The sequence below is a fragment of the Martes martes genome, assembly GCF_963455335.1.
Source record: "Martes martes genome assembly, chromosome: 1".
Taxonomy (NCBI): Eukaryota; Metazoa; Chordata; class Mammalia; order Carnivora; family Mustelidae; genus Martes; species Martes martes.
In genome coordinates this window covers 214,590,727-214,618,263 of record NC_137888.1, presented here as the reverse complement: position 1 = coordinate 214,618,263, position 27,537 = coordinate 214,590,727, and the positions used below count along the sequence as shown (strand labels likewise).

The window sequence follows — 27,537 nt, the reverse complement described above, 5'->3', positions numbered from 1 at the left end:
TCCCAGGGTCCTAGGATCGAGCCCCACACTGGGCTCTCTGCTCAGCGGGGAGCTTGCTTCCCCCCCTTCTCTCTCCACCTGCCTCTCTGCCTACTTGTGATCTCTGTCTTTGAAAAAAAAAACGAGACAAACAAACAAAAAAACACGGAAAGTAACATGTGTTGTTGAGAATATGGAGAAATCAGAACCCTTGCACACGGTCGGTGGGAATGGAAAATGTGCCAGCCCCCATCCAGAACAATACGGCAGCTCCTTAACAAGTTAAACACAGAACTACCCCATGATCCAGCAACCCCACTTCTGGGTATTTACCCAAAAGTGCTGAAAGCACATTCTCAAAGAGCTATCTGTACACCCGGTGTTCATAGCAGAATTATTCAGAACAGCCGAACGATGGAAGCACCGCAAGCATCCGTCCGTGGATGAACGGAGAAACAAAACGTGGCCCCTCCGCACGGCAGAATGTGATGCAGCTTGGAAAAGGACAGACACGGGCACCTGCTGCGACACGGGTGGACCGAGGACATCACGCTCGTCCAAATAAGCCAGACTCAGGGACAAATTCTGTATGAATCCACTTAGATGAGGTCCCCAGAGGTGATGGTGGGAGCCGGGGCGCCCCTTTACTGAGCCTTCTAAAAACACAGCTGTAATACCACGATCGCACCTTAAACCATTAGTGGCAAGAATCTACACATGGGATCGGATTTCACCGCCACCAAAAAGTACATATGAAAACCGGAGAAATCGAAACATCTGTACCAGAGTGCACTGTATTGTACCAGCATCACTTTCCTGGTTTTGACAACACACGGTGTTTATGGTAGACTAGACGCTATCACTGGGGGAAGGGTGGATAAGACTCTGTACTGTCTTTGGGATTTCTTGCAAGTCTGAAAATGGTTCCAAAAACTTAGAAATTGTAGTAATAATAAAACAAACCCTGTAGGGCGCCTGGGTGGCTCAGTTGGTGAAGCTTCTGCCTTTAGCTCAGGTCCTGATCCCAAGCTCCTAGGACCGAGTCCCAGGTGGGGCTCCTTCCTCAGTAAAGAGCCTGCTTCTTCCTCTGCCTGCTGCTCCCCCTGCTTGCGCTAACACTTTCTCTCTCTCTGACAAATAAACACAATCTTAAAAAAAAAAAAAAAATCCTGTAAAATTAGGTCAGTAAGGTCATGCGCAATTGGAGTTGGATTCTGTCTTAAAATTTTTGATATTTTCATCATCAAGGATTTTTTTCTCTTGCATTCTCACTTTAAAAAAAAAATCCCATGAACAGGGGCGCCTGGGTGGCTCAGGCAGTTAAGCATCTGCCTTCGCCTTGGGTCATGATCCCAGGGTCCTGGCATGGAGCCTCCCGGCCAGCTATCCGCTCAGCGGGAGCCTGCTTCCCCCTCCCTCTGCTTGCGTGCACGCGCGCTCTCTCTCTCTGCTAAATAAATAAAATCTTTAAAAAAAAATCACACTAACATACTTTGTAACTGAGTGATTTAGAATGTTTCCTTCAATTTCTCTTAATTCCTGCCCTGAGAACCATGAACTCAGGCTACGAGCCCTGGAACACACATTTTAAAATTTTTTTAAAGTGTTATTATCTCTAAAGTAAACTCGCCCCCCCAGCGTGGGGCTGGAACTCACGACCCCGACATCCAGAGGCGCTCGCGCTCCCGACGGAGCCAGCCGGGCGCGCCTGGAACACACATTTTTGTCCTCCTGCTCCGGACGCAGGCGGGTTGGAGCGGCGCTGCCCGCGGGCGCTGGGGAGCCGAGGAGGGCTCTAGAGCGGGGGCGCTCCAGGTCCTGCAGATTCCAAAGGTTACAGTGGGTGGGGAGGCGGGACCCGGAGAGGGTCGCCCGCAGGGGCGGGGCAGAGCGAGCCGCGGGAAGCTGGGGGGAGGTCCTGGTTCCCCCGCCCCGAGCCAGCCCCGGGGGCGCCGCGCCAGGACCCGGATGTGCATCGCGCCGGGCCCGCCGCGGCGGTGCGGTGCTGGACGGCGGGGAACCCCGCTGCACGCGCTGGCGACCGCGGCGCCGGGGTCCCCGTCCCCTCCCCCGCCTCCGCCGGGCATCCGGACGCGCACCTGGCCTCCCTCCCCGCGCGCGGGCCGCTGCACCTGGCTGCATTGTTGTCCCCGCCGCCCCCTCCCATCTCCCTTCCCTCCCAGCCCGGGACCCAGCGCTCGCCCCCACCTGTGCGGAGCTCGTACCCCTTTAAGTGGACAGACGCCGCCAGGGGTGGGCGTGGTCGCCGCGGGAGAAAAGGCGGGGGGAAACGGTGTCGGGCAGCCCTGATTGGCCCGAGGCCCGGGCGGCGGTCGCACGCGCCTGCGCACTGAGCAGCAGCGCGCCCGGGTGCTAATTGGCCGCCGCGACGGCCCCGCCCGCGAGTGGCGGGCGGTCACGTGACGCGACGGCTGGGGGCTCCCGGCGCGGGGGACGCTGGTGGCCAAGATGGCGGCGGAACTGGTGGAGGCCAAAGTGAGTGAGCGGCGGCGGCGCCGGCCCGGGCGGGCGGGAGAGGGGGCGGGGGCCGGGCGGCGGGCGGAGGTCTGCGCCTTCCGCTTGGGGCCCCACGGCGCGGCCCGGTCGCGGTTCGCCGCCCAGCCCCCTCGCCCGCCCCTGGCCCTGGCGCGCCGGGTGCGGGCGGGGGGCGGGGAGGCCGGGGGCGGGGTCCCCCAAACCTTACCCCAGCCTTCGCGCTGGGGGTTGGTTCCCGGGCTTGGGGCGGGGTCGCCCCCCCACAGCCCGAGTGGTTAGGGTCCAGTCTCCCTAAGCACGGGGGACAGGGCCGCGCCTCCCAGCTAGAAGCACAGTTCCCCCGGACAGCATGACGGGCTGAACTGCTCGTCCCCTCCTCGCCCTGAGCCGGGGTCCTGTTCCGTGGGCTGGGGGGAGCGTCTTCGCCTCTCCGCCCCCCCGTGGCACCGAGGGCTGGCATCTGGGTCTCAGACTCCCCACCCAGCAGGCCAGCTGGGGTTGGCGACTTCCTCCTCTGAAGGGTCCTCTGACCCTTCTGCCACCGATTCCACCATCCGGGGTGATGAGCCTGGGTCCGGAAGCACCCCCAAATACAGTGTGCTCCTGGGGTTCATACCCCGGCCTGGAGTTTGGACCCCTAGTTCTGCTCCCGCGTTGGTCCCAGAGCCCCGCCCCCCTCCTGACACCATCTCTCGCCCTCGGAGTGGGCACCGTGTCACTCGAGTTTGCTCTCCCGCCTGGGATGGAGTCCTGACCCCTGTCCAGTTTAAAGCCTTCCTCATTCTCTCCTGAGTCTTGGGTCCTGGACTCTGCCTTCCTCCCCTTTCTACCCTCGGGACCGCATCTGTGAGGTTTTGGACTCTGCTCCTGGGGTCTCTAAACTTTACGCTAGCAAGATCAGACCCCAAACCGGCTGTTTTCCCTGTACGCCCTCCTGAGTCTACTGAGATCGTCCTGCTCCCTCCGCACAGCTCCTAAACCCTACTTCAGATCTCTTTAGGCACCCCAGCTCTGCCTTCGGAGGCTTCCTCTCCTTTTTTGCTGGTTTCTTGTGTTGATCTATGGAGAGTCCCTGGTCTCTTTCTTCAGTGCTCTCAGTGCTTCTTCCTCATACTCCGTTTTGGGGTTCTGGTTCCACATCCCATAGAGGCCATCCCTCTTCCAGGGATGTACCTTCTTTCAGGTGCCTTCCCAACCGTGAGGCTCCAGAGCTCTTGCCCGAACTACACTAGAATTGTTCCCTTCCTCCCTGAGAAGTTTACTCAAGGTCTTTGGTGGCAGGGAGGTGGGGGACTGGACCTCCTCTGGACAGAGGCTCTGCCCCCGCCCTCCCCGCTAGTCTCCCCTCCCCAGGGTCCTGACCTGTAAATGTTCTTTTTCCTGTTCTCTCTCCTTCCATCTCCCTTCCCTTCCCTCGGAGATCTGAAATGGAGCCCCCTTCCTCCTGGAGCGTCCACCTCAATGCCTGTACTACACACTCTACCCTTCCCTAGGGTTTTGAGAAATTGGGACTTGCCCTGGAGATGCAGAAGTCTGAACTCTGCAAGTGCACGGTGGCAGCCGATGGGCTTGAGGTCCCCTGGAGTCCTGAAATTCAGTGGTCCCATGGGGCTGTGACTCTGTGAGTCTGGGCCCAGGCCCCTGCCCCCACCCCCGCCAGAGGGTAGGGACTCAATTCAAGGCCCCATCCACGGCCTTGAAATATGATCTGATGAACTCCACTTGACCCTCCGGTGGCTGGGGCCCCCCATCCCAATTAAATCAAGTTGACCCTTTTTCCAAGTTCTTTAGAACGGGAGCCTCCGTTCAGTGGCACAGCTAGCTCTGAGCCTCGGGAGCCTCCTTTAGTCTCTGACTGTCGCTGTGGAGTGCCGTACGTGTCATTGAAGTGTTCTCTTCTTTTAGGTCCTTATCCAGCCTTTTGTGTTAGGGGCTGGAGATTGCATCTTTTGGGGTGCAAAAGTGGCTGGTCCGCGGGAAGAAAGGGGGGAGCTTGTTGGTAACCTTGGAAATCAGACTCTTCAGCTGTGGCCCCTCAGAGGGCTTGGGGGAAGAGGCAGTCTGAGAACCCCTTGGGATGGTAGCATTTTGCACCGATCTCCCATTTCCTGGAGATAAGGACCTTAACTTTCCCCCACGTTCCAAGGAACCTATATGCGAGGCCGGTTCAGTTAAGCCCAGCAGACCTGTCCAGGCTGATGCTTTTCCACGCAGCTCCAAGCAGGCCCAGAGCTGAGACCATGGAAGCCATCGGGGCCTGGTGCTGTTTATAAACAGACCTGAGGGGAGGCAGGGAAGGATGAAGCCAAGGCAGGAAGTGATTTTGCAAAGCACTTGGGGCTTCTTCCGGAACGGTTGTGCCCCTCTCACGCTGTCCCCCCTCCCAGTGTCAAGGGCAGCCTCCTCGGTGATGGCAGCTGCTGAGAAATCCGAGTCGTGAACATATGGCAGCTTGAGGGATGTGCCCCAGGATGCTCTGGCGGCAGCTCTGGATGTCCAGCCTGGTGCGAGCGCTAGGCCTCGGCGGGGGCAGGGCGCTCCCAGGGGCCGGGTGACGTTAGAAGACCTGTTGTGGTCAGACCCGGCACCCGGAGCCCACCTGCCTTTAGCGCCGTGGAGGGCAGACAGCTTCCACGCGACGTCGCCTCTCCCCTCCCAGGCCTTGGGCCTCTTCCAGAAGAAACATCTTGCCTGCAAGCCCATTTTCTCTGCTCCAGGTAGGAAGTCAGGCCAAGGAAGGTGAAGTCTTTGTTTTCGCGAGCGTTCCGGGCTCTCCGAGGGCCAGCTCGCTGCTTTGGTCCCGAGGCAGGGGGTGTGCTGGGCTGGAGGGTCCCCAGGCCCCCCAGACAGCTGGGTGGGAGTGGGAGGAAGTGCCCGCGGGAGGCCAGCGGACCCTACCATTGAAACGGAGGCTTTGGGCGAGCCGCGGCTTTCATAGGGCCTCGGGCGTGGACCCTGGCGCGCTTCGAGCCCGGGGAGAGCCCTTGAGCTTGGCCTATGACGGACGCTCCGTGTCTGTCGCATGGGAGCAGGAGGAGGGTCCTACTGCAGGAAGAGGCTCCCTTGTGAGATTTTGCAGGCGGGACGGGGCAGCCGCACACGTTTTTGTCTGTCGTTTGGTTCCTTGACAGGCCCTCCGCCACCTGCGGGAGCCTGGTGTATGGCTGGGAGTGTTCTCAGAGGGTTCTCATCTCTCGTGGCTAGATGAGGTGCCCAACGTGTAGAGAGGCCTGACGGAGGACCCAGGGCTCCTGAGTCTCGGTGCTGCCATCAGATGCCACGCCTCACCCTTCGGCAACCAGGAAACGGGCAACACCAGAGCCTTCTGGCACTGAGACCGCTACGTAAACACCCTGTCAGGGTTCCCACCCACCTCCGACTGTCAGACTCTCAGGTTGAATTTAAGGGCTTTATGGATTTCCTTGGGTGCCGTCCTGCCTGGTGCCGGACAGCTTTCCGTAGGCAGCCTCGTCACTGGTACCAATCTTCCCCATCCTGCTGGAAGTGTCTTTTTCCCACCACATTTCGTTCATCACAGGCTCGCTTTGGGGCTCGGTGCAGGCGGCCCTGAAAGCCCGCTGGCCCATTCGTTCTTCAAGGACGCTTTGCTTATGTAGCTTGTGGGGAAGCGCGCCTCCCCTTGGCGTCCCAGAGTCTCCCCCAGGCTGGGCCACGGTCAGGCCGCCCCAAGGAAAACACTGGCATCAGCTGAACTCTCGTGTTTGGTCTGATCGAGTCGGAGGGACCCTGCCAGACCGCTTTCGTCACTGTGCCGCAGCTCGCTTCACAGCCTCCGGGGCTGCTGGATTCTCAAAGCCTTCCTCTCAGGTCCACGGTTCTCGATGGGCCGATCCTGTTCCAGGGGACACTGGGCGGTGTCTGGGGAACGTTTATGATTGTCACCACTGGGTTGGGCAGGGGGCTCCTGGCGTTGAGTGGGCGGAGGCCAGGGATGCTGCCGAGGACCCCACAGCGCCCAGGACACCCCCACCCTGGAGAACAATCCAGCCCCAACATCCACAGTACCGAGGTGAGGAGGGCCTGCTGGAATGATCAGCAGACGTTTGACGCTCGCCTGTCCTCAGCTCCGTGGGGACACCCATAGTGCGACGGAGAGAAATTGCCCCCGGCTTTAGAGTCAGGCTTAGGTGTGAATCTTGGCTGGAATGTGGAGCTCCCCTGGGCCTGGCAGGGATGTTTTAAGAATCAGAGTTGAGTATGTGATTGCATGTGCGGCTCGGGTCCTGGCCCGTGATGACTGTTAAGTCGTGGCTCCCATTTTCCAGACCGAAGGGAAAACATGTTTGTGGCCAAAGCTGATTTACTCTGCTTTCCGTATGTTACCTCCTCTGGTCCTTCCCACATCCCGACGGAGATACTGAGGGTCAGAGAGGCCGTTAGTGTTCTTGGCTAGGGAGTGGCTGAGGCTGTTTACGGGTAAAGCAAGATTCCCAGTTCCTGCCCTGGGGATGCTTTCGGGCTTGAAGATGGGAAAAGAGAACCTAAAATAGAAGGCAGTGGTGTGTGCTGGGGGGGCGGTCAGAAGCTTTTGCTGCGTTGGCAGTGCTGAGGAAGGTTGGAAGAGAAGGAGGGGAGCAGGGCTGAGCTGGGGAGGGGGCATCACAGGGAAGGGTGAGCAGCCTGAGCAAGGGCGTGGAAGGGACTGAGCCTGGGCCAGTGGGCCTGGTGCCGCAGCCCTTTCCTCCTCCTCCTGGGCTCCTGCTCCTGCCGGCTAGCGTGAAGGGGACCTGGGGGCAGGGCCAGGCAGCACCCGCTGTCCCCCCGTTTAGGGCCCGGGTGGCTCTAGGAAGCCCCTTGCCCCATCGGCAGCCCCCGAATCTGGCTGTGTCTCCTCTGAGCCTGTGTTCCTGCTGTTACTCTTCCCCAGAACATGGTGATGAGTTTCCGAGTCTCCGATCTTCAGATGCTCCTGGGTTTTGTTGGCCGGAGTAAGAGTGGACTTAAACACGAACTTGTCACCCGGGCCCTCCAGCTGGTCCAGTTTGACTGTAGCCCCGAGCTGTTCAAGAAGATCAAGGAGCTGTACGAGACACGCTACGCCAAGAAGAGCTCAGAGCCTGTCCCCCAGCCCCACCGGCCCCTGGACCCCCTGACCATGCACTCAACTTACGACCGGGCTGGCACAGTGCCCAGGACTCCCCTCTCGGGCCCCAACATTGACTACCCCGTGCTCTACGGGAAGTACTTGAATGGACTTGGACGCTTGCCCGCCAAGACCCTCAAGCCAGAAGTGCGTCTGGTGAAGCTGCCCTTCTTTAACATGCTGGACGAGTTGCTGAAGCCCACAGAGCTGGGTGAGTCTGCCCCCGCCCCGGGGGTGGGAGTGGGGGTGGGGGTCCCCCCTTCTCCATTCTCCCCAGTGCCTGTGGCCAGCACGTCACCGCCCCGGAGTGTCTTCCGGGAAACAGCGAGAGCCAAGGGGTCATGGGGCGCTTTCCCTCCCAGGAAGCGCAGGAGCCACCTCTGGGTCTTCATATTAGCGACCTGTAGGGTTGCCTCGAGAATAAGCCTGAATCTCAGCAGCTTAGCACAGCAGACACCTGGCTCGGGAGGGTCAGAACTCGGGAGTGGCTTAGCTGAGTGGTCCTGACGTGTGGACGCTCGTGCGATCTCCGTCGGGCTGTTGGCCGGCGGCTGTCTCATCCGAAGGCCCGGCCAGGGCTGGGGCTGCCCACTCACGTGGTTGCTGGCAGGTCTTGGTTTCTTGCTGGCCGTGGGCTGGAGACCTCGGTTCTTGACGTGCGGGCTCCGTGGCCTGTTGAAGCGTCCTCACGGTGTGGAACGGTGGTCTGCTTCCTCCGGAAGCAGTGACGTGAGGCGGGGGTTCGTGTGCGGACAGGCAGTAAGTGTAGGAGCAGCCAGAAGCCGCCGTGTTTCTCCGATCATCTCCCCCTGGAAGTGGCCTGAGTTTGTGTTCCGCGCCTCATCGGTCACACAGGCCAGCTCTGTGCCTTGTGGCCTGGGACCATACCAGCCCGCACCCTAAGCGGGCGGGCGTCCCTGGGGGCCACCGGGGATGCCGGCTTCCGTGCTCTCACTCCCTGTGGCAGAAGGGCTGGAAGTTGCGTCTGACCTTCTCTCCCCTCCCCCCCCTCCCCCCGCAAAAAGCTTGTGTCCTGCTGGGCAGCTTCGGGAGCAGCCTTGGCCAGTGGGTTCAGGCCGATCGCCGTGGGCCAGCTGGTTAGGGAACTGCTAGTGTGCTCCCGAGAGATGGGACGCCGCCGCCGGGACTGGAGGAGACCGGGCCGGGGCCTTGTGGTTCTTCTCTGCTCATTTCTCTGGCCCCCAGGTTGATGGAGCGTCCCGTGCAGACGGGCCCCTGGCCCCTCACTGGCAGCGGTGATGTGAGGGCGTGGTGGGCATCAGCCTGGTCTCGGCTTCACGTGCTCCCTCCCACGGCTGTCCATGCCTCCAGGGCCCCTGATGGCGAGTCTAGGGCCGTGGGCTTCTTGGCGCCCCTGGGATTCGACCAGGTGCCCTCCTGGTCCTGGAGGCCCCTCTCATTGTCATTCTCACCTCTTCCATCTTCTTTCCCTTGAGGGCCTGCCGGGTGGGTGCTTGTGGAAGCCCCACACTGGGGGCGCGGCAGGGAGCAGGTAGGGGCCCCCGTCCCGGGGAGGGTTCGCTCTGGCGTTCCTCACTTAAGGCCTAGAGGTGCCCTGAGTGCATGTGGCCACAGTGGGTTGGGCTGTTCCCCTGCAGCCCTCACCCACATCTCCCTCTCAGCCCCCCGCGTCTTTACCGAGCCCCTGCTGCACACCAGGCTCTGGCCCGGCTTGTGAGTTGGTCTCTGCCGACTGTGGCTGAGGTCATGGCCCTGCCGTGCCCCTGCCGCCTCGCCCCCTGCTGTGTGGTTCTCTCCCTCCCCCCCTGCTGACCCAGCATCCCGTCTTGCTCAGCAAAGGGGCCCCTCTGTGCATGGAGAGTTCCACGCCAGCCCTGTGCCAGCCAGCCCACTCGGTCCAGCCCTAGCTGCGGGCAGGCGGGGCCGCAGCTGCCTCTTTCCTCCTCCCTGTAGATCTTGAGCTTCGTGAGGTCGGGTGAGGGGGCGGTGGTCCGGGTGAGGCTGCAGGAGGTGGAGGAAGGAGTTCCTGGTGCTCCAGACCCTGGAGTCCCGAAGCTCCATTCCAACCCGAGGCTGTGCCCTCTCCTGCCTTCCTTCCGGCGGTGTCGTCACCAGCCCCCAGGTGGGGAGTAAGCTGGCCTGGCAGCCCCTGTCGTAGGGTTGACATGGCAGGGCTGGAGAGCCAAGGCCCTTTCCTCAGTTTCTCCAGGACGGCCCCCACCCCCTGCCCCAGTTCCGCTCCTCCCGACTTCCCTCTGTGTGTGTTGGAACCCGTTGTCTCCCTGTGCCCAGGGGCTCTCCGGCAGGCTCTGGGGGCCTTGGGGCTGGCCGGCTCTGAAGATCACGCAGTTGGGGCTCCTCAGGACTCAAGGGTGATGTTTACAATAGGGAGGCTGGGTTTTTCACTGGGAAGCCGTAAGTCAGGCTTGGCACTGGGCGGGGGACAGAGGTGACTTTGAACTCGGGGGCCAGCAGCCTCCCTCCCCTGCCTGGACCACGAGCTTCCTTCCTGCGTGGCCTGCTCCCACTCCCGCCCCACAATGCATCACTTTGCCCTGAGCCCCCGGGGACCCCAGTCACCTGATCTCCGGGAGAGCCTGCTCCCCTGTCTACACCAGGAACTACTCTGCTGGCGGCTCAGAACAAAGAGGCCGACCCCGCCCTGCCCTGGCTCCCATCCACTTCCCCGCCCCTAACCTGAATGTACCCCTTCCCTGGGGCTGCGTCCTCAGGGACACCCCCCCCGCCCCCCGGCGCCTGCCAGGTCCCTAGGGAGAGTCCTCATGGAGCACAGAGCTGGCCGGGAAGCCTCCTGGTCCCCTCTGTTCCAAGGCCAGCGGTTTGGGCCGCCCACTCCCCCACCTGGGGGCCTCGCTGTGGTGACTTGTGCAGCGCTGGCATTGCCCAAGAGCCGCTTCACGGGGCTCGGGCTCAGCTGGCGTCCCCTTCCCCCTCGCTCCTGACCGTGACCTGCTGACCAGAGTGAGGTCCAGACACTCCGGTCTGTTTCCCCGGAAGAGCTGCTGGCCGGCTCCAGCTTCGGGACGGAGCGCGCCGGGTGCAGAGGAGACATAAATCACAGGGAGCGGAATGTTTGGGTTGGGGGAGGGGAGGAGAATAATGGGGCTGGGAGGACCGTAGGAGATGGATGATCTGCTCCAGCAGGGCTGGCCCCTAGAAAGGTCGGGAAACTGATGCAAGGTCACGCAGCGTCCCGGAGGGGGTCCTGGGGCCGCAGGCTCAGCCATCTTCCCGACTCTCACCCCTCCCCAAGTCTTCCTGTACTCTGCACCTCTGTGGGGGGGAGGGGCACCCATTTTGAAGCACATGAGGGTTCTGGACCTCAGGTCTCCTCTTAGCTCAGAGAGCCTGGCTGTCCGAGCCGTCCCAGGGCACTTGCTTCCTGACCCCTGCAGAACCCACGGGGGAGCCAGGGAACACCATCCTGGGCATGCCACCGCAGCCCATCTGACGGCCACCTAGGCTGTGAGCGGCCGCAGTGTGACCGAGGAGGCCCAGAGCTCCGCCAGGGTGCGTGGGAGAAAGGAGAGGCTGGTGTGAGGCGTGAGATTACGGGCAGAAGGAAGGAGGCGCGACCTGATGCAGTGCTGCTCCGTGGGGCTCGCCGTGTCCTGTGGCCGGTGTCTCGGGCTGGGGGGCTGGGTCCCTACTGCCGCAGAGTGAAGGAGCCACCCCATGTCGGGAGAACTCCCAAGGGTCTGCTGGTTGTCTCCATGCCTTGCAGGGTGGCAGCACCAGCACTGGCTGGGGACTGCTGGTCCAGCGGCTGCCCTGTTGGGCAGGGCACATGTGTGTCCCTCGTCTGGCCTCTCCGGCCTTGGGCTGGTACCGCCCAAGCAGCAGGGGAGGTGTGGGGTCCCCGCCTTGGCGTGTTTTGCCAGGAAGCTTCACTAGAGGTGAACGAATGGGGCCAGGAGGGGAACGCTGTGCTTTCCCTGGGGGTCAGGGCCAGGAGCTCCTGGTGATACGTTCGTGGGGAGGTGGCAGGTAGGAGGCTTCCCGGAGGAGGTCCCGTTCGAGATCTGAGGGCTGAGTAGCCATAAGCCTGACCGAGGAAGGAGCAGGCCGAGGCCTGGCAGTGAGCGAGGGCTCCGGAACGGGAGTGGTCGGGCCTGAGCAAGGTGTGGTGTGGGAGGAGAGACGGAGGGCAAGGCCAGAGAACGCAAGACAGGGGGGCCGCAGGGAGAGTGGAGGCAGTTGGCACTATCCTGAGGGCTTCTCGGTCGGGATCTGGTGAGCTTTCCTGGGTCCCGTTTCCTGGGGTCCTCTCTGAGGTGGGTGTTAGCCCCTGGGGTACACAGAGGCAGAGGGCCTGTGTGCATCCATGGGCCGGGTGGGGCTCCCGTGCAGGGGTATGCTCCCCCCCCCCCTCGGGTCCCTCCCGTGCCCTGGGGCTGGGGTGGTCACGTGGCAGCCCAGGTCTGGCCTCACAGCTCCAGGGGCAGGTGGGCCAACCTCCCCCGCCGGAGCCTCCCCCCTCACCCCCCCACCCCCCCCTTACCCCCCCCCACAGCCCACCTGCGCAGCCGCCTCCCTGCTTTCCTTCCTCCACATTGCCAGTCTCCCCCAGCAGCCAGAGGAAACTTCTAAAATAGCTGGCTCGTTCTGTCCTTCCTCTGTTCCAGACCCTCCCGGGACCAACTGACTTTTCTGCTTGGTTTCTGCCCCGCCCTCCCCTGCTCTCTCCCCCTTCCCCTAGCCTTGCTATCTCTCCAAAACACCAGGCCCAGTGTTGCCCCGGGGCCTTTGCACGTGCTATACCTGCGGTCTGTCACACTTTCTCAGACGCTGCCTGGCCCTTTCCACCCCGGTGGTCACCTAACCTGAAGCTCGTCTTCCTTTCCTCCTCGCCTTCCCTCACCTTCTCGTCACCCGCCCCCCCCCCCCCCCCCCCGCCCTTCCGTGGCCTTGCCTCCAGCCCTGACGCGGCTTATTCGTTTGTTGGTGTTCTTCTTTTAACACTTGGACCGGTCAGTTCGTTCCCTCCCTGCATCCACAGCGGGGAGCAGGGCAGGAGGCGCCCAGCCCAGGAGCCGAGAAGCGGCCTGGGGCTGCTGTGAGGGTGACGGCGAGCTGGCGCTGTCCGGCTCTCCTTCGGTGTGTGACTTCTGTGAAAGTGTGTGTGCGTCGTAGAACATAGCATCAGGCCCCTGCTGGAGGCTTCGGCTTGTTCTTGGTACCCTCTTTTCTTTGCCTATGTGACCCTCCGAAGCAGTGGCTGTGCCCTAACTACTGTTTTACCTACCCTGCCCCCCATTATGGCATGAGCATCCGCTCGGGCCAATAAGTGTTCTCTGCTGGTGGTGGTTTGCACGGTGGGCTGGCCGCCGGGGCCATGGTCGTGCTGGGCTCCACGGTTGGTGTCTTGGATTGAGCCGGAGGCCGGTTCCCAGTCCTCCCAGAGGACTTGGAAGCAGGGGGTTCCCTCCTTTTCGTTCCTGGGAGACTCTGAGGCCTGGGATGGGTACCTCATCCTGGCCTGCGCAGGGCCCCCACAGCCCTGGGGCAGCCTGTGGGACACAGCAAAGGCACTTTGGGGTGTTTGGTGTTGGCGAAGAGCCAGAGACACTGGGAAGTTGTGTTGATTCTTTTTTTTTTTTTTAAGATTTTATTTATTTACAGGAAGAGAGATCATAAGCAGGCAGAGAGAGAGGAGGAAGCAGGCTCCCTGCCGAGCAGAAAGCCCGATGCGGGGCTCGATCCCAGGACTCTGGGATCATGACCTGAGCCAAAGGCAGAGGCTTTAACCCTCTGAGCCACCTGGGCGCCCCAGTTGTGTTGATTCTTAGGAGGTAAAAGTTGTAGAGAAGAATCGAATGGGCGGGGAGGTACGGGCAGTACCAGGATTGCAGGGGGCTGTGGGGGGCTTCCGGCTTCTAAATAAAGGCGATCAGGGTAGTCTGTCGTTCCGGCGCCGTTTGAGGAGACTTCAGAGACATCAGGCCATCTGAGTAGCTAGGGGAGGAATGTTCTGGAAGACGGGATGTTGAGCACAGAGGCCCCAAGGCAGGATGTCCTTGGCACGTGGGGAACACGAGGAGGTGGCCTGGGAGGTGGTCGTGAAATCAAGACCACTAGGGGTGAGGACAGCATCCCTCAAGTGGCAGATGGTGAGCTTGGGGGAGCCGGGGGGCCAGCCAGGGGTCACGTACAGATCAGGGGGCAGGGGTGGTGGGGGAGGGACCTTGCTAGTGTGTTTCAGAATTGGAGCCAGCTGGGAGTTGGTGCTGTGGGTCGGGTGCCAGGAGTCGTGGATGCCACCTACAGCCCAGCCCTGAGCAGCTGGAGGGGTGGACTTGCCGTTGGCAGTGGGTGGTGGGGGCCAGGGTTTGGGGGACCCCCCCACTTCCATCCTACCGTGCAGGGTGTGCTGTGTCCCCGTTGAGGCTCACCTCCCACTGGCCGCTTGGCTTCCTGAGGGAGCTGTCAGCCACCTGGGGCCCATGGCACAGCAGAAAATCTGAACGCCATCCCCGCGGGGGTGTCATCTAGACGTGGCAGCCCTGGAAGGGACCCCAGACTCTTGGCCTCCCGTGACCGTGCCCACCTGCCTGCTCTGTTTCTGGGGACAGCACTCCCTGGCCGGCGGGTGAGGTCGCTGGTGGTACTCTTGGCTTCCCACTGGGCCCTCATAGCCCCGCCTAGATATGGGGAGTCCCACCCTGCCCCATCAGAAATAAATGCCCCCCCCCCCCCGCCCCTGCCCGGGAGCCTGGGTGGCTCAGTGGGTTAAAGCTTCTGCCTTCGGCTCAGTCATGATTTCAGGGTCCTGGGATCGAGCCCCGCATCGGGCTCTCTGCTCAGCGGGGAGCCTGCTTCCCCTTCTCTCTCTGCCTGCGTCTCTGCCTGCTTGTGATCTCTGTCTAATAAATAAATAAAATCTTTAAAAAAAAAAAAAAAAAAGGAGTAATTGCTCCTTGGCTGTTGGGGCATGTCTGGGCCTGTGTGCACCCCCACCCCCCAGTTAGCCCTCCTCAAGGACGCCAACCAGGACTCTTTGGGGACTAGCCAGGCCCTCGGCAGACAAGCAGGAATTGATGGCAGCAGCTTGGCGGTTTCAGTGGCCCTCGCTGAGCTCCAGCCACACGCCCAGCTCTGGGCCCTGGGACTGTGTCCTGTGGACAGAGGGCACCCAGGCTGGGGCGGGGGCAGGAATGTGTGCCCCAGGCAGAGCTGGGCTGCGAACCCCAGGGTCTGGCTTCTGAGTCTGAGCTGGTTTTAAATCCAAATTGTGTCTGTGTTTTAAATAGGGGACCTTCTGTTGTGGTTGTGGAGCTGGGGTGGGCCAGCTAGGGCCAGGGGCCAACGTCACGGGCTGCCTGTTTTCCTAAACCAAGCTGTGTTCACACATAGCAACACCCGTCTGTCTGTTTACTGTCTTTGGTGGCTTTCGTGGTACGAGGCAGAGTGGGGACGTTGAGGCAGAGACCACGTCTCACTAAAACCAAAATTGTTTGCGCTTCAGCCCTTCATAGGAACAGCAGTCACGCCACTGTTGGCGGGGTCGGCAGTTCAGAGAAAGCTGGCTCCCTGCCTCTCCCAGTCACTCCGAGGAGGTGACCGTGGCCGTCCTTGCGCAGATGAGCGGACCTGCATTTGCCCAGACCCTTCCCTCTGTGGGTGACCCGAGCCCGGGTGTGGTGCGCGCCTGCCTACACCAGCTGGCAGAAGCATCTCGCAGGTTACCCCTTAGCGGAGCACAAAGAGCTCCCGGGTTCCTCGCTGTCCACGTCGGGGTCGCATGCTCGTTCTCCGTCAGCTGTCCAGGAGCACATCATCGCCAGGCTGGCTCGGCGGGCGCGGATTTGGGGCGTCAGCCGTCTGGTGGAAACCATTCTGAGTAGGGCTGTCTGCAGGCCTTGGGCGTCCTTTGTGTGTGAGCCTGTCTCGGCGCGGCTCCTGTCACTCACGTCATGCCCGTGGCAGTGACGAGACGGCCTGCTCTCACGTCTCGTCTTCTGATCAGGCGGCTTTTCAGTGTGGTTGGTGGGTTGTTTTTTTTTTTAAGATTTTAATTTTAGGGGCGCCTCGGTGGCTCCGTTGGCGAAGCGTCTGCTTTCAGCTCAGGTCATGATCTTCAGGGCCTGGGATCGAGCTCCGCGTCGGGCTCCCTGATCAGCGAGGAGCCTGCCTCTCCCTCCCCCGGTCTTGTGCTCTCACTCGCGCTCTCTCTCCCCCACCCCAAACAAACAAGATCTTTTAAAAAAATAAAAATTAAAGTATTTTAATTTTAAGTCATCTCTGCACCAACATGGGGCTTGAACTCCCACCCCCCAGATCAGGAGTTGCAGGCCCCACCGACGGAGCCAGTCAGGCGCCCCTAATTCAGCAAAGATGCCAGCGTTTTTAAGTGGAGGCATAATTTACATCCAGTGAGGTCCGCAGATACTTAGTGTGAACTTGGAGTCTTACCAAGTGAACGTACCCCGGTTACCCAGAGGCCAGCAAACAGAACACGTCCGTCCTGTAAAGCCCCTCACCGTCGCTCCAGCGTCCCCGGCCACACCCCCCGGAGGCAGCTCCCGTTCTGATTGTTGTCCCTGCGGGTTAGTGTCCTGTTGGGGTGCAGCGTAGTAGACGTGCAGTGGGTGCTTCGGGCATGTCTGATGGTGGCTCACCATCCTGATTTTAGATTTGCCGCTGTGCTCGCCTAGGTCACCTGTTTTATTTTACCGCGTGAACACACCGCCGTCTGTTTCTGCTTTTCCACTGGTAGGCACTCAGGTCGTTTCCAGTTCAGGGCTCTTAGGAATAAGTTTGCCATGAGCACTGCTGGGCAAGTCTTTTTGTAGCCCTATGTCCATTCATTTGGGTGTATGTTTAACTTCGTTAGCCTACAGTTTTCCAGAGGGGTTGTGCTTGTGGCAGAGAATCCCTCTCTCTCCGCGTCCCTGCCAGCACTTGGAGTTGTCGCTCTTTCCATTTTAGCCACGCTAGTGGATGAGTAGAATGCTATCTTGTATTCCTGGGCTAAATCCCAAGATCCCGGATATTTGCTGATATTTTCTAAAGGACTTTTGTGTCTGTGTTCATGGGAGGCGTTTGTAATTTTCCTTTTCTGATGTGTTTTTGTCAGGTTTTGATACAGGGTCGTGTCAGCCCTGTGAAGTGAGTTTGCTGTTCTCTTTGTTTTCTGAAAGTTCAGAGAAGTTTATTTACATGGTTTCTTAAATATTAGAACTCAGCAATTGGATCTGCAGTTTCCTTTGTGGAAAAGTTTTTTTTTTTTTTTTTTAGATTTTATTTATCTGTTCATTTGACAGCGCATGTGTGTGCACAAGAAGGGGGAGCAGCAGCGGGAGAGGGAGAAACAGGCTTCCCGCTGAGCAGGGAGCCTGATGCGGGGCTTCATCCCAGGACCCTGGGATCATGACCTGAGCGGAAGGCAGGTGCTTAACCAACTGAGCCACCCAGGTGCCCCTGTGGAAAAGTTTTTAATTATGAGTTCAGCTTCTTTAAGTGATAAAGGGCTTCTCAAGTTTTCCATATTTTTTGGTGCGAGTTTTGGTAATTTGCAACTTCGGAAGAATTTGTCTATTTCACGGAAGTTATCAGATTTATTGCCATAAATTTGTTGGTTTCATTCTTGTATTAAACCAAGAGACTGTAGGATCTGTACTACTGTCTACCTTTTGTTTCTGGCAGTGGATGTGCTAGCGATCTTTTTTATTGTTTGTTCTAGTAGCTTATCTAAGAAGTTTGGCTTCATTGATTTTCTCTGTTGCTGACTTTCTGTTTTTATCTTTAACTTCCTTCTGATAAGTTCAGCTTTAATTTGCTCTTCTTTTTCTAGTTTCTTGTGGAGGAGTTAATCGTTTGAAACCTTTTTCTGTCTTTTTTAGGAGAAACATTTAAGGCTGTGATTTTGCCTCCATCGGCTGTGTTAGCTGCTCCCCCCCCCCCCCCGGGTTTTGCAGTACTGTATTTTCTCATTCAGTTCAGAGACTTTCTGGTCACCCCTGGGGCTCTCGATGCAGTTTTAATGGACAATGAAAAGCCAGCTTGTCACCACCATGGTCCCCATCCTCTGGGAGACATTCCTCTACTTCTGCACCCACTGGGCACTTCAGGATGGCCAGTGTGGCTCTGTGTGTGGTGTCCCTGCGCCCTCCTCACATCTTCTGCTGTGCACGGGGCTGCTCCGTGACTCTTGTTTACTGCACTTGGAGGTTCGGGGCTGTTTCACTTGCCTGCCTCCTCCGCTGGCCATGAATGCCCAAGGCAGGACCTCTGTCCGGCTTGTCTCTGTGCCCTCCAGCAGTGCCTTGCAGGGCCTGTGCCGAGCACCACACAGGCAAACACTTGCCGGGTGCCCAGAATGGTGGTGTGAGGTGGGGACAGAGTTGTTGCTGGCATCTCACAGGCCCCGGGGAAGCAGCTGGCCCAAGGGCGCGCGGTCTGTCGCACTGCCTCCTGTCAGCTAGGCCGGCTCCTCTCCCTGGGCCGAGCACTTCTGTCTTCCTTAGAGACTCCTGAACCCCAGAGGGCTAAGAAGGTTGCTGCTTCCCGAGGGGCCCTTCTGGGGCTAGGGGTGTTCCCTGAATCATAGGCTGCAGTGTGACACCAGCAGGGGCTGCGCTCCCCACACCCTCGTCCCTAGTGGCCCTGCTTCCATCCCACGGGCCTGGCTGCCTGGGGGCGCTCAGCCTCCTGCTCCTTGCTTCCCCGCTGAGGAGGGGCCGGCTCCCTCCCTGGGGACTGGACGTCGCCCTGACGCTGAGTGTGTCTTTAGTCCCGCAGAATAGCGAGAAGCTGCAGGAGAGCCCATGCATCTTTGCGCTGACGCCGAGGCAGGTGGAGCTGATCAGGAACTCCAGGTACGCTGTGGCCCGCACCCCCGCTGGCCTCCCCAGCGGCCGCTGCGCCAGCATGCTCTTGGGCCACCCGGGGGCCGGGCTAGGGGCGCCTTCCGCAGACCCGATGTTGACCCTGTGCCCCATGCTGGAGGGAGGGGGAAGCCCCGTGCGCCCGACTGCGTGTTCTCCCTGTCTCTAATCTGCAGCCTCCAGACATGGGCCGCTGTCCCCCTTTTAACAGGACTCCCCTCAGCACTGTTGACGTCAGGGCTGGGTCCCTCTTTGCACGGGGTGCCCCAGGGGGTGTCCCGGGCCCTGTGGGGGGCTGAGCTGCATCCCTGGCCCCCACCCACTTGATGGCAGGACTCCCCTAGTTGTAATGCCCATAGCCGTCCCGATGCTGCCTGGGGTCCTGCCCGGCCAGCATCGCCCTGACAAGGACCCTGAGCCTTAACAGCCGAGAGACAGAGGCCATTCCCAGCATCTGCTGAGACGTAACTCCCCACCGAAGCAGCCGCTTGGCGGCCCCAACGCCCATGCCGGGCTTACACCCGCCGACCTGTTCAGTAAATCCCCATGGCCACCCCCCCTCGTGCGGAGAGGGGAGGCCCTCTGCCCAAGTCACAGTGAGTAAGCAGGAGAGAACGTCCCAGTCAGCACCCAGAGGTCTTCGGCTGCCGAGGGAGGTAGTAGGGGACCCTGTCTGGCTAGCGCAGGCGGAGGGCTCTCCTGCCTCACTGAGCCCTCTTCTCCTCCCCTCTGCTTCCGTGGCCGCGCAGAGAACTGCAGCCCGGGATCAAGGCCGTGCAGGTCGTCCTCAGGTAAGCCTGGGCCTGCCCGGAGCCGCTCTTGCTGCCACGCGGACGCGGCCCTCATGGCCCCTGCGCCAGCCCTGCGCCCATCCCCCCTCAGGGCCACCCCTCTGTCCAGAGCCCCTGCTGGCCTCACGGTGCACGCTGTCATTGCAGAATTTGCTACTCAGACACCAGCAGCCCTCAGGAGGACCAGTACCCGCCCAACATCGCCGTGAAGGTCAACCACAGCTACTGCTCCGTCCCGGTGAGCGGGCGGCCCTCGGCCGCTGTGGGCGACGGGGCGGGGGGGCCGCCGCGGAACCCCTTTCCAAGGTATGAGCCCCCGCGTCTGCTTCCAGGGCTACTACCCCTCCAACAAGCCGGGAGTGGAGCCCAAGAGGCCCTGCCGCCCCATCAACCTCACCCACCTCATGTACTTGTCCTCGGCCACCAACCGCATCACCGTGACCTGGGGGAACTACGGCAAGGTGAGGGGGGCCGCCGCCCGCCTGCCCCGCACCCCAGCCCGCTGCAGGCCCCAGTCGGCCTGACCGCTCCTCCCCCACTTCTGCCTCCAGAGTTACTCCGTGGCCTTGTACTTGGTGCGGCAGCTGACCTCTTCGGAGCTGCTGCAGAGGTTGAAAACCATCGGGGTCAAGCACCCAGAGCTGTGCAAGGCGCTGGGTGAGCTGCTGGGCCCGTGCGCCACCCCGGCGATGACCGAGGAGGGGGAGCAGAACAGTCGGCGCAGAGGCCCCCAGGCAGGGGCGCTGGGGGCGGGACCGGCTGGGGTGGGGAGAGTCAGGGGCCGGGTCTGGCGGCATGTGGCAGGGCGAGCACACGGGGTCACCCCCACAGCAGCTGGGAAAGCTCCCGGGGGATGGGTGCTCGAGGCCGACGCTTCTGACTGCTGGGTGGGGGCCGGGGGCCCGGGAGGCAGGAGCAGACCCGATTCACAGCTGCAGGTACCGGGTGATGGAGCCCAACCCAAGACCAGACCAGCGATGTTGGGGTCGGTGGGGGTGTGACACGGGGAGTGTTGAAAGTGAACCACCGCCAAGACAGACAAAACCAGCCCTGTTTCTCGTCTTGTGTCCATGTGTGCGATGGCTGTGTGGCCTCAGGCAAGTCACTGGCCCTCTCTGTTCGCTGCGTCTTCTGACCAGATCCTCATAGTAGCCCTGGGCCGAGGGACTAGGCGATGTCCCCATCTGACCACTGGGGACCCTGAGGCGCAGAGTGGCGGGGCTCCTACCTGTACACCCCAGCCCACTTTCCTCAAAGAGCCCTTTCTTCAAAGCCGCCCCCCCAACCTGCGCATCACCCTCCCACTGGCCGACATGACCAGAGGGGACAGGCATGGGCGTGGGGGCCAGGCGGGGTTCCTCCAGGCCTTGGCCTGCAGGGGGGGTGGGCAGGGCACCCAGAGGTCTGGCGGAGGCCTGGGAGGGGTGTGTGGGACCCCTGGGGCTCCTGCTTGGCACCGATGGCCCGGTTTCCTTTTGGAAGCCAGCGCCCGGCTTGGCCGGCAGCCGCTGGGCTCTGGGTGCCGCGGGAGGTCCCGCGCTTGTCCTACTTGTAGCCTTCTTGCTGCGCTGAAGCCTCTCGTCTGTCGGGCGGGGAGCAGTGGGCCTGGCTCCAAAACTAGATACACCCGAGTCTGTCGCTGGCGTTCAGTCTGAGAGGCGAGCCCCGAGCTAGGACCTCACGTGGGGGCGTGAAGGGCTGTCGTGGCCTTCGGGACCCTGGGCAGCTTCTGGAGGAGGGGCTGCAGAGGTCGCGTGGAGGAAGGAGGGGCAGCTCCAGGGTCAGTCTGTCCTGAGTCTCCCCGTTCCCACTGAGAGCAGAGCAGACGCAGGGCGAGCCTGAAAGAGTCCGGAGAGGGAGACCGTGCCCCCCTGCGGACCTGCCTCGGGTTTCGCTCTGTGCGCCTTTCCTGCCGGTCCCTCTGCGGAGGGGGCCTTGTGTGTTGTCGTGGGCATTTTCCACGCGGCTTTTGGCTTCGGGCACCGGCCGGCTCTTCCTGAGTTAGGTAGTCTGGGTCACCCGAGAGGCCTTGCTCGTGGGCTCACTTCTGCCCCTGCTGGGTTTGGGGGTGTTCAGGAGTGGGGCCTCGCTGTGTCCTGGCTCCGCATGTGGTGGCCACGAGGACCGTCCTAGAGCGGCCCGTCCCCCTCCTCGCCAAAGTCTCAGGGATGGTCGGCGTGGGGTGCACGGTCGCGGCGGACAGCGCTGCGGGCGGCTGTCCCTTGTCTCCGTCTTTCTTCCAAAAGAGGCCCGTGGGCGGTGAGAACGCGCAGCGGAGTGGGCCTGTGGGCCGGCCTGCCCCGTCAGCCTGCCAGGTCGCGCGAGATACCCGGCCACCGCCCGGGGCGCTTTCGCAGGTGACCCTCGCAGGCCCGAGCCCCGGAGCCGAGCCGTGCAGCTCATCCTGGGAGGAGGATGTGGGGTGCCCCGTGTGTGGACCGTCTTCCCCGAGGTGGAGGGGCTGAGGGTGCTCGCCGCTGCCTGCCCCGGTGTCGATGGGTGCTGGAAACGCCTGCTTCTCGGCTCCGCCCGCACGGACGCCTCTGTCCCTTCTGCTAACGACGGCCACCCCCTTCTCCGCAGTCAAAGAGAAGCTGCGCCTGGACCCCGACAGTGAGATCGCCACCACAGGCGTGCGGGTCTCCCTCATCTGCCCGGTGAGTTGGCGCGCGCGCGTCCTCTGTCCCCACCTGCGCGCGGCGCGAGGCCGCCCAGGGCCGCTGACCGCCCCCTCCCCGCAGCTGGTGAAGATGAGGCTGTCGGTGCCCTGCCGCGCCGAGACCTGCGCGCACCTGCAGTGCTTCGACGCCGTCTTCTACCTCCAGATGAACGAGAAAAAGCCCACCTGGATGTGCCCGGTGTGCGACAAGCCGGCCCCCTACGACCAGCTCATCATCGACGGGTGAGGCTGCGGGCCGCGCGGCCCCTCTCCTCCCGGGGCCCCGCAGGCGCCCCACCGCCCGGGCTTGCGGGCTGCCCCAGAGCCCGGGCCGCAGGGCCGGCGGGTGTCCTCCCTGTGGGGCTCTGCGGAGGCCTTGGCGGCGCAGGCAGAGGCCACTGGCTTAGGCTCTCTGGGCCCAGGACCCCGCGGACCTGGAGTCTGCTTTTCCCCAGCAAAGCAGGGGCCCCGAGAGCCCAGCTCAGGGCCCCTGCACGAGCCGGAGAGCCGCTCCCCGCACAGCGCTTGGTGCCGTCTCCAGCTTGTCCTCCGCGCCAAGAGGTGGGAGGCTCAGCCGTCTGCCCGACTCCGCTCTCGTGTGCCCTGCTTCCCCGGTGGCGCCCGCGTGCGGCCAGGCCCTCCCTGTGCCACAGGGAGATGAGAGGGAGAACGGCCGTTCTCCCCAAAAGGGAAACTTTGCTCAGGTCTTAGATTTCCAGAAACTGAGCCCAGCACCTGACCGGGCAGCTCCGGCCAGACGCCAGCCACGCCCATCTCCTCTCCCAGTGCTGGGGTGGGGCGGGGAGGGAGAGGCCGCTGGGCTGGATCTGTGGCCACACTCAGTGCCCAGAAGTCTGTGCGGCCCATATGCACGTTGCAGGATGTGTGTGTGGGGGGGGACCCGGGGATGGCCCGCGGTCAGCAGGGGCTTGCGTAAGTCTGTCCCCACATTCGAGCGCTCGTCTTCGTCTGGTCCCCACACGTGGGCACTTGTCAAGCCATCCCTCCCAGCTGTACCGAGACGTGGTGGGCCTAGATCTTCCCCACCTTACTGACGAGGAGACTGAGGCTCAGAGGGGACAGTCACCTGTCCTAGGCGTGCCCAGCTCACAGGCGGCCGGGCCAGCTCTGAGCCCGGGTCCCCTCCCTGGAGGGGCTGAGCTGCTGTGCCCCAGTGCCCCCACACCGTCTGGTCTTTGGGTGGAGTGAGGAGGCCCCTGGGGCCGGGCACAAGGGCCAGGGTTGAATGGCTGCTCTGTTCCTGGCCTGGCAGCCGTGCGGCCCCGTGCCTGCCTCTCCCCCCACCCCCACAGGCCTCGAGCGGGTCACCCAGGCTCCAGTGGCGGCAGCTCCGACAGCTCCAGGGGCAGATGGGCCTGGGGCTGGGGTGGGGGTGGCTGTGCCCCATACACCGCAGTCCCAGCATCCCACGGGGCCTGGGCATAGCCAGGGAGGCTTCCTGGAGGCAGGGTCCTTGATTATTCCGTTTCCTTGAGGATTTGGTCTTCTGTCCCACCTTTGGCTCTAAGCTGGGTGATTCTGGGGTCTCCTTAAGGACTGACTGTGTCCCAGACTCTGCCTTCAGGGAATCCCAGCTGGCTTGGGGAGTGTGGGGTACTGAGCCAGACAGAGACACTCCCACGCTTGGGCTCTGCGGGGGGCAAGAGGCGCTGTGGACTGGGGTGTCCCGGCGGAGACGTCCACGGCAGGCAGAGCTGTGTTAACACCGCGGAGTGACCCCAGAGTGGCGGGTCTGTGAGTGGCCTGGGGGGGTGTCCTGGAGCAGGAAAGGGCCTCCCTCCCTGTGACTGCGTTTGAGGTGGTTGAAGTCACATGGAGGCAGGTGCTGTTTTGACCGGGAACAGATGCTGGGGGCCAGGTTGGCCCGTTGCCGCTGGGGCACTTGTGTCCCTTGTACGGGACCGGGCCTGGTGTGGGCCTCCCGGCCGCTGGAGTTGGTGGGGAGGTGGAGGCCCCGTGACCGGGAAGGGGCAGAGCCAGGAGTGGAGCCCGGGCGGCCTGGTTCCCGGCCTCGTTGGCTTCGGGGAGCTTCCCACCCTCCCTGGGCCTTGGTTTCTCCATCTGTAAAATGGGTCTGGCCGAGTACCTTAGTGAAACAGTGCCCAGGGTCAGAGCGTGTCTCGCCGGGCCGGGCTCGAGATGGGTGCTCCCTTGGGGTTGCTGTGGCGTGTGGGAATCCAGTGTCCCCGCTTCTGCTTCTGCCCTGCCCTGGAGCCTCTCCAGGGGGCCGTGAGGAGCGCCCATCCTCTGTGTGCGCCTGGCGTCTGGTCTGCAGAGAGGGGGAGGTGCAGGGACGGGACAGGAGGGTAGGGGGCCGTGGGCCGGAGGGGGCAGCCGTAGGCACGGGGCGCGGTGCAGGCAGGCCTCTCCCTCCCGCGGGGCAGTGGGCCCCCAGGCCCTGGTGGGCGCCGTCCTGAAACCACTTCCACGGAGAAGGAAGCAGCTAACTTAGCGAGTGTCCCGCGGGAGTCCAAGCAGTCGGGGTGGGGTGACAGCGGCCCTGCCGGCCCGGGAGTCAGCTCCTCGCCCCTCCAGGCTCCTCTCCAAGATCCTGAGTGAGTGCGAGGACGCGGACGAGATCGAGTACCTGGTGGACGGCTCGTGGTGCCCGATCCGCGCCGAGAAGGAGCGCAGCTGCAGTCCCCAGTGCCCCATCCTCGTGCTGGGTGAGTCGACTCCCCGAGAGCCGGGCGGAGTGGGGCTCAGGGCTCTGGCTTAGAGACCTCCGCAGTGTCCGATCGCCCGCCATGGGCCGGCCCCCTGCCCCTCGCCGGCCTCCGTGGGCCCGCTCTGAGCACCGCCCCCTGTCGCCCTCAGGCCCCTCGGACACCAACGGGCTCCTGTCCACCCCCAACGTCAACGGCGGCGGCGGCGGCGGCGGCGGCGGCGCGCTGGGGGGCGCCGGTGGCGGCGGCGGCGCAGCAGGCGGTGTGGAGAACGGGAAGCCGGGAGCCGACGTGGTGGACCTCACGCTGGACAGCTCGTCATCCTCGGAGGAGGAGGAGGACGAGGAAGAGGATGAGGAGGACGAGGACGAGGAGGGCCCCCGGCCCAAGCGACGCTGCCCCTTTCAGAAGGGCCTGGTGTCGGCCTGTTGACTGCTTGCCGCCGCCGCCGCCGCCACCAGCTGGACACGCGACTTTCCTGGTGCTCACCCATGCGGATGGGGCGCAGGCGGGCCTCGGGGTACAGAGGGAGGAGTGATTTTTTTTCTTTTTATTGTTGTTCATTTGTTTTTCCACCCCTTTCCCTGGCTCCTGGCACCTGTACCTCTGGACTCTCCGATCGGAGGATTAAAAAAAAGTAAAATGACAAAAAAAAAAGTACAAAAAAAAAAAAAAGAAACAACAAAAAAATATCAAACTCTTAAAAACAAGGCAAGCCGCCCCCACAGCTGCTCCCCCAGCCGGAGCCTGAGCCCCGGAGCCTGAGCCGGCCCTGGGCAGCAGCGGGCAGACCCGGGGAGCTGCACGCGGACGCCCCGCCCCACCTCGCCTCATCCAGGGACCATTCCAGCGGGTGCAGGGGGACGGGGCGCGTGGGGGTGGTGGGGCAGCAGGGGAGACGGACGGGCGCACGGCACCCCTCCCTGGCAGCAGCCACGACTTTGACATTCGTCTGTTCCTTTTGCTTTTTTTTCTCTGCAAACACGTTCTCTCGCCCAGAGCCCCTGGAGCGCACCGCCGAGCAGGGAGCATTTTAGCCAAGAAGCCATGGAGTGGGTTCGGGCGGGGAGGGGGGGCAGGGGGCACGGGGGTGGGGGGGGCGGGAGGGGCCAGGGAGGGTTTAGCCACAGATGTGTTGTATTTTTTGAAAGTGCAATAATTTGGTATTTTGAAGACCCAGCATGTGGCCAGGACCCCCCCGTGGAAGGCGGGGGCCCCAGGGTGCGGCAGCGTGTGGCGTGGGGGGGTCTCCGTTTCCTAGCAGCTACCTCGGTAACTCCAATTCAGGTTAACTTCCCTACGGACCAGCGCAGGTGTCCACAGACGCCGCCGCCGCCGCCGGCTCTCCTCGGCGGGCAGGGCGGGCGGCCACTTCCCGAGGGGCAGCAGGGACTCCCGCCCCACCCTCTCCATGTGGGGTGGCTCCTTCCCCTCTTCTTGCTCTTGGGTTTTCCAACGGGTAGAGGCCTGCCTGGCCCCCCACCCCCCCGGGAGCCTCACTCTCGTCTTCCAACAGGACCGGGCCGAGGGCCACCCGCCAGCGACTCGCCCGGCCTCGGGGGTCCAGCCATCGTGGGGGGGCCCCCACCACTGCCCCCGATGCCTCCAGGAACCCGCGGCTGGGTGCCCGGCCCCCCGCCCAGCGTCCTTGTCCTCTGGAGGCCACGCTTGGTTCTCCCACCGCCTCTGCCCTCCGTTCTGTTCTGCTTTTTTTTTTTCCCCCTTGCTGCCCCCCCAGCCCCAGAATAATTTCCTTTGTGTAAACAGAGCTCTTCTAGTCAGGAAGCAATACCGTTTCAGGTCTGAAGAAGAAAGGGACATCAATCTGGCCGAGGGCAAATTCAGTTTTACTGTATAAACTCGGCTGTGCAGCTCGGCCCCCCTCCGGCTGCCCCGGCAGCTGAGGGCCGCGGTTTTCTAATATTTGTATTCTAATTTAATTGTTTTTAAAAAACGCAAATAAAAAAGGTCAAGGTGAAGCCACCGAGGCGTCTGCTTCTCTGTGCGTCGGGGCACTGGCTGGGGCGAGGGTCTCAAAGGACAAAAGCTCCCTGCGGCCGGTCCCCTGCGTTGCATGACGTTGGGGATCCAAAAGGCGCAGCATTTGGTCAAACGCGGAAGGTTTTGCTTTGCGCTGCTGGGCCGGGAGCCGAGGCAGAGCCGCCAAGTCCAGGATCGTCCCCGTGGGCAGCCGGGAAGACCCCCACACGCCCGTAAGCTGGTGGAGGAAACACAGCCCACGGCCCCGAGACCCCAGCAAAGCCGCCGGGAGGGCTGCGGACAGACGGGAGTAAGTGTCAGCGATGACACGGAGGGACCGGAACCCTCACGCGGGCCCGGCGGGAGTGACAAGTGGGGCAGCCGCCCCAGAGGACAGGACAGCGGCCCCTCCCCAGGGGAAACACAGAGCCATCGCGGGACAGCCGTTCCCGTCCTAGGTTAGCGAGACAAGTTCACGTACAAACCCGCACACACACGTGCGCAGTAGCCGGAAGGCGGACACAGCCCCGCATCCAGAGACAGGCTAACGGATAAAGGAGGGGTGTCCCCCACGTGCGGGCACGTCCCTCGGCCGCAAACAGGAGCGAGGCTCCTACACGCGTGGCTCCGGGACCAGACCCCGAGCCCAGACCCCGAGCCCACGAGGCTCAGGGAGGGACCCAGACACAGAAGGCCACACGGGGTGAGTCCACGCGCGTGACATGCCCAGAACAGGCTCCTCCACGGATGGGGAGGGGGCTCGTGGGGCAGTGTGTAGGGGTGACTACTAACAGGGATGGGTTTCTGGGGTTAATGGAATGTTCTGGAAGTAGGTGGGTTCCTGGAATATGCCGAAACCCCTTGTTCTACAAGATGAGTCCTGAGTGAGTACTATTTAAAAGCAAACCCCTCCCTCCTAGCGGGGTGGGGAGGGGGTAAGGGGGGACCCCAGGGCGTGTGGGAGGAGGCCCTGGTGGGCTGGTGGCTGCCTCAGGCCACTGGTCCCACCGAA

At 62.3% G+C, this 27,537-nt stretch overlaps 2 protein-coding genes across 4 annotated transcripts in view; both read left to right on the top strand.

Annotated features, from left to right (window-relative positions):
* FSD1 (fibronectin type III and SPRY domain containing 1) overlaps nt 1-27,537 on the top strand; it is a gene marked incomplete at both ends in the record, with an annotated part of 516,986 nt that overhangs the window by 306,508 nt on the left and 182,941 nt on the right. The window lies entirely within an intron of this gene.
* On the top strand, nt 1,744-25,327 carry PIAS4 (protein inhibitor of activated STAT 4). 3 transcript variants are annotated; one of them, XM_080813784.1, is made up of 12 exons: nt 2,377-2,475; nt 7,364-7,790; nt 18,315-18,399; nt 19,158-19,199; nt 19,347-19,437; nt 19,532-19,660; nt 19,751-19,856; nt 21,783-21,856; nt 21,941-22,101; nt 24,415-24,545; nt 24,697-24,734; nt 25,007-25,327. In XM_080813784.1, exons 1-12 carry the CDS (start codon nt 2,449-2,451, stop codon nt 25,184-25,186), a joined length of 1,491 nt encoding a protein of 496 aa, XP_080669910.1. In that variant the 5' UTR covers nt 2,377-2,448; the 3' UTR covers nt 25,187-25,327. The 3 variants fall into 3 exon arrangements, with proteins under 3 accessions (XP_080669909.1, XP_080669910.1, XP_080669908.1); XM_080813783.1 differs by lacking the exon at nt 2,377-2,475 and adding an exon at nt 1,744-1,812 and having other exon boundaries at nt 24,697-25,168; XM_080813782.1 differs by having other exon boundaries at nt 24,697-25,168.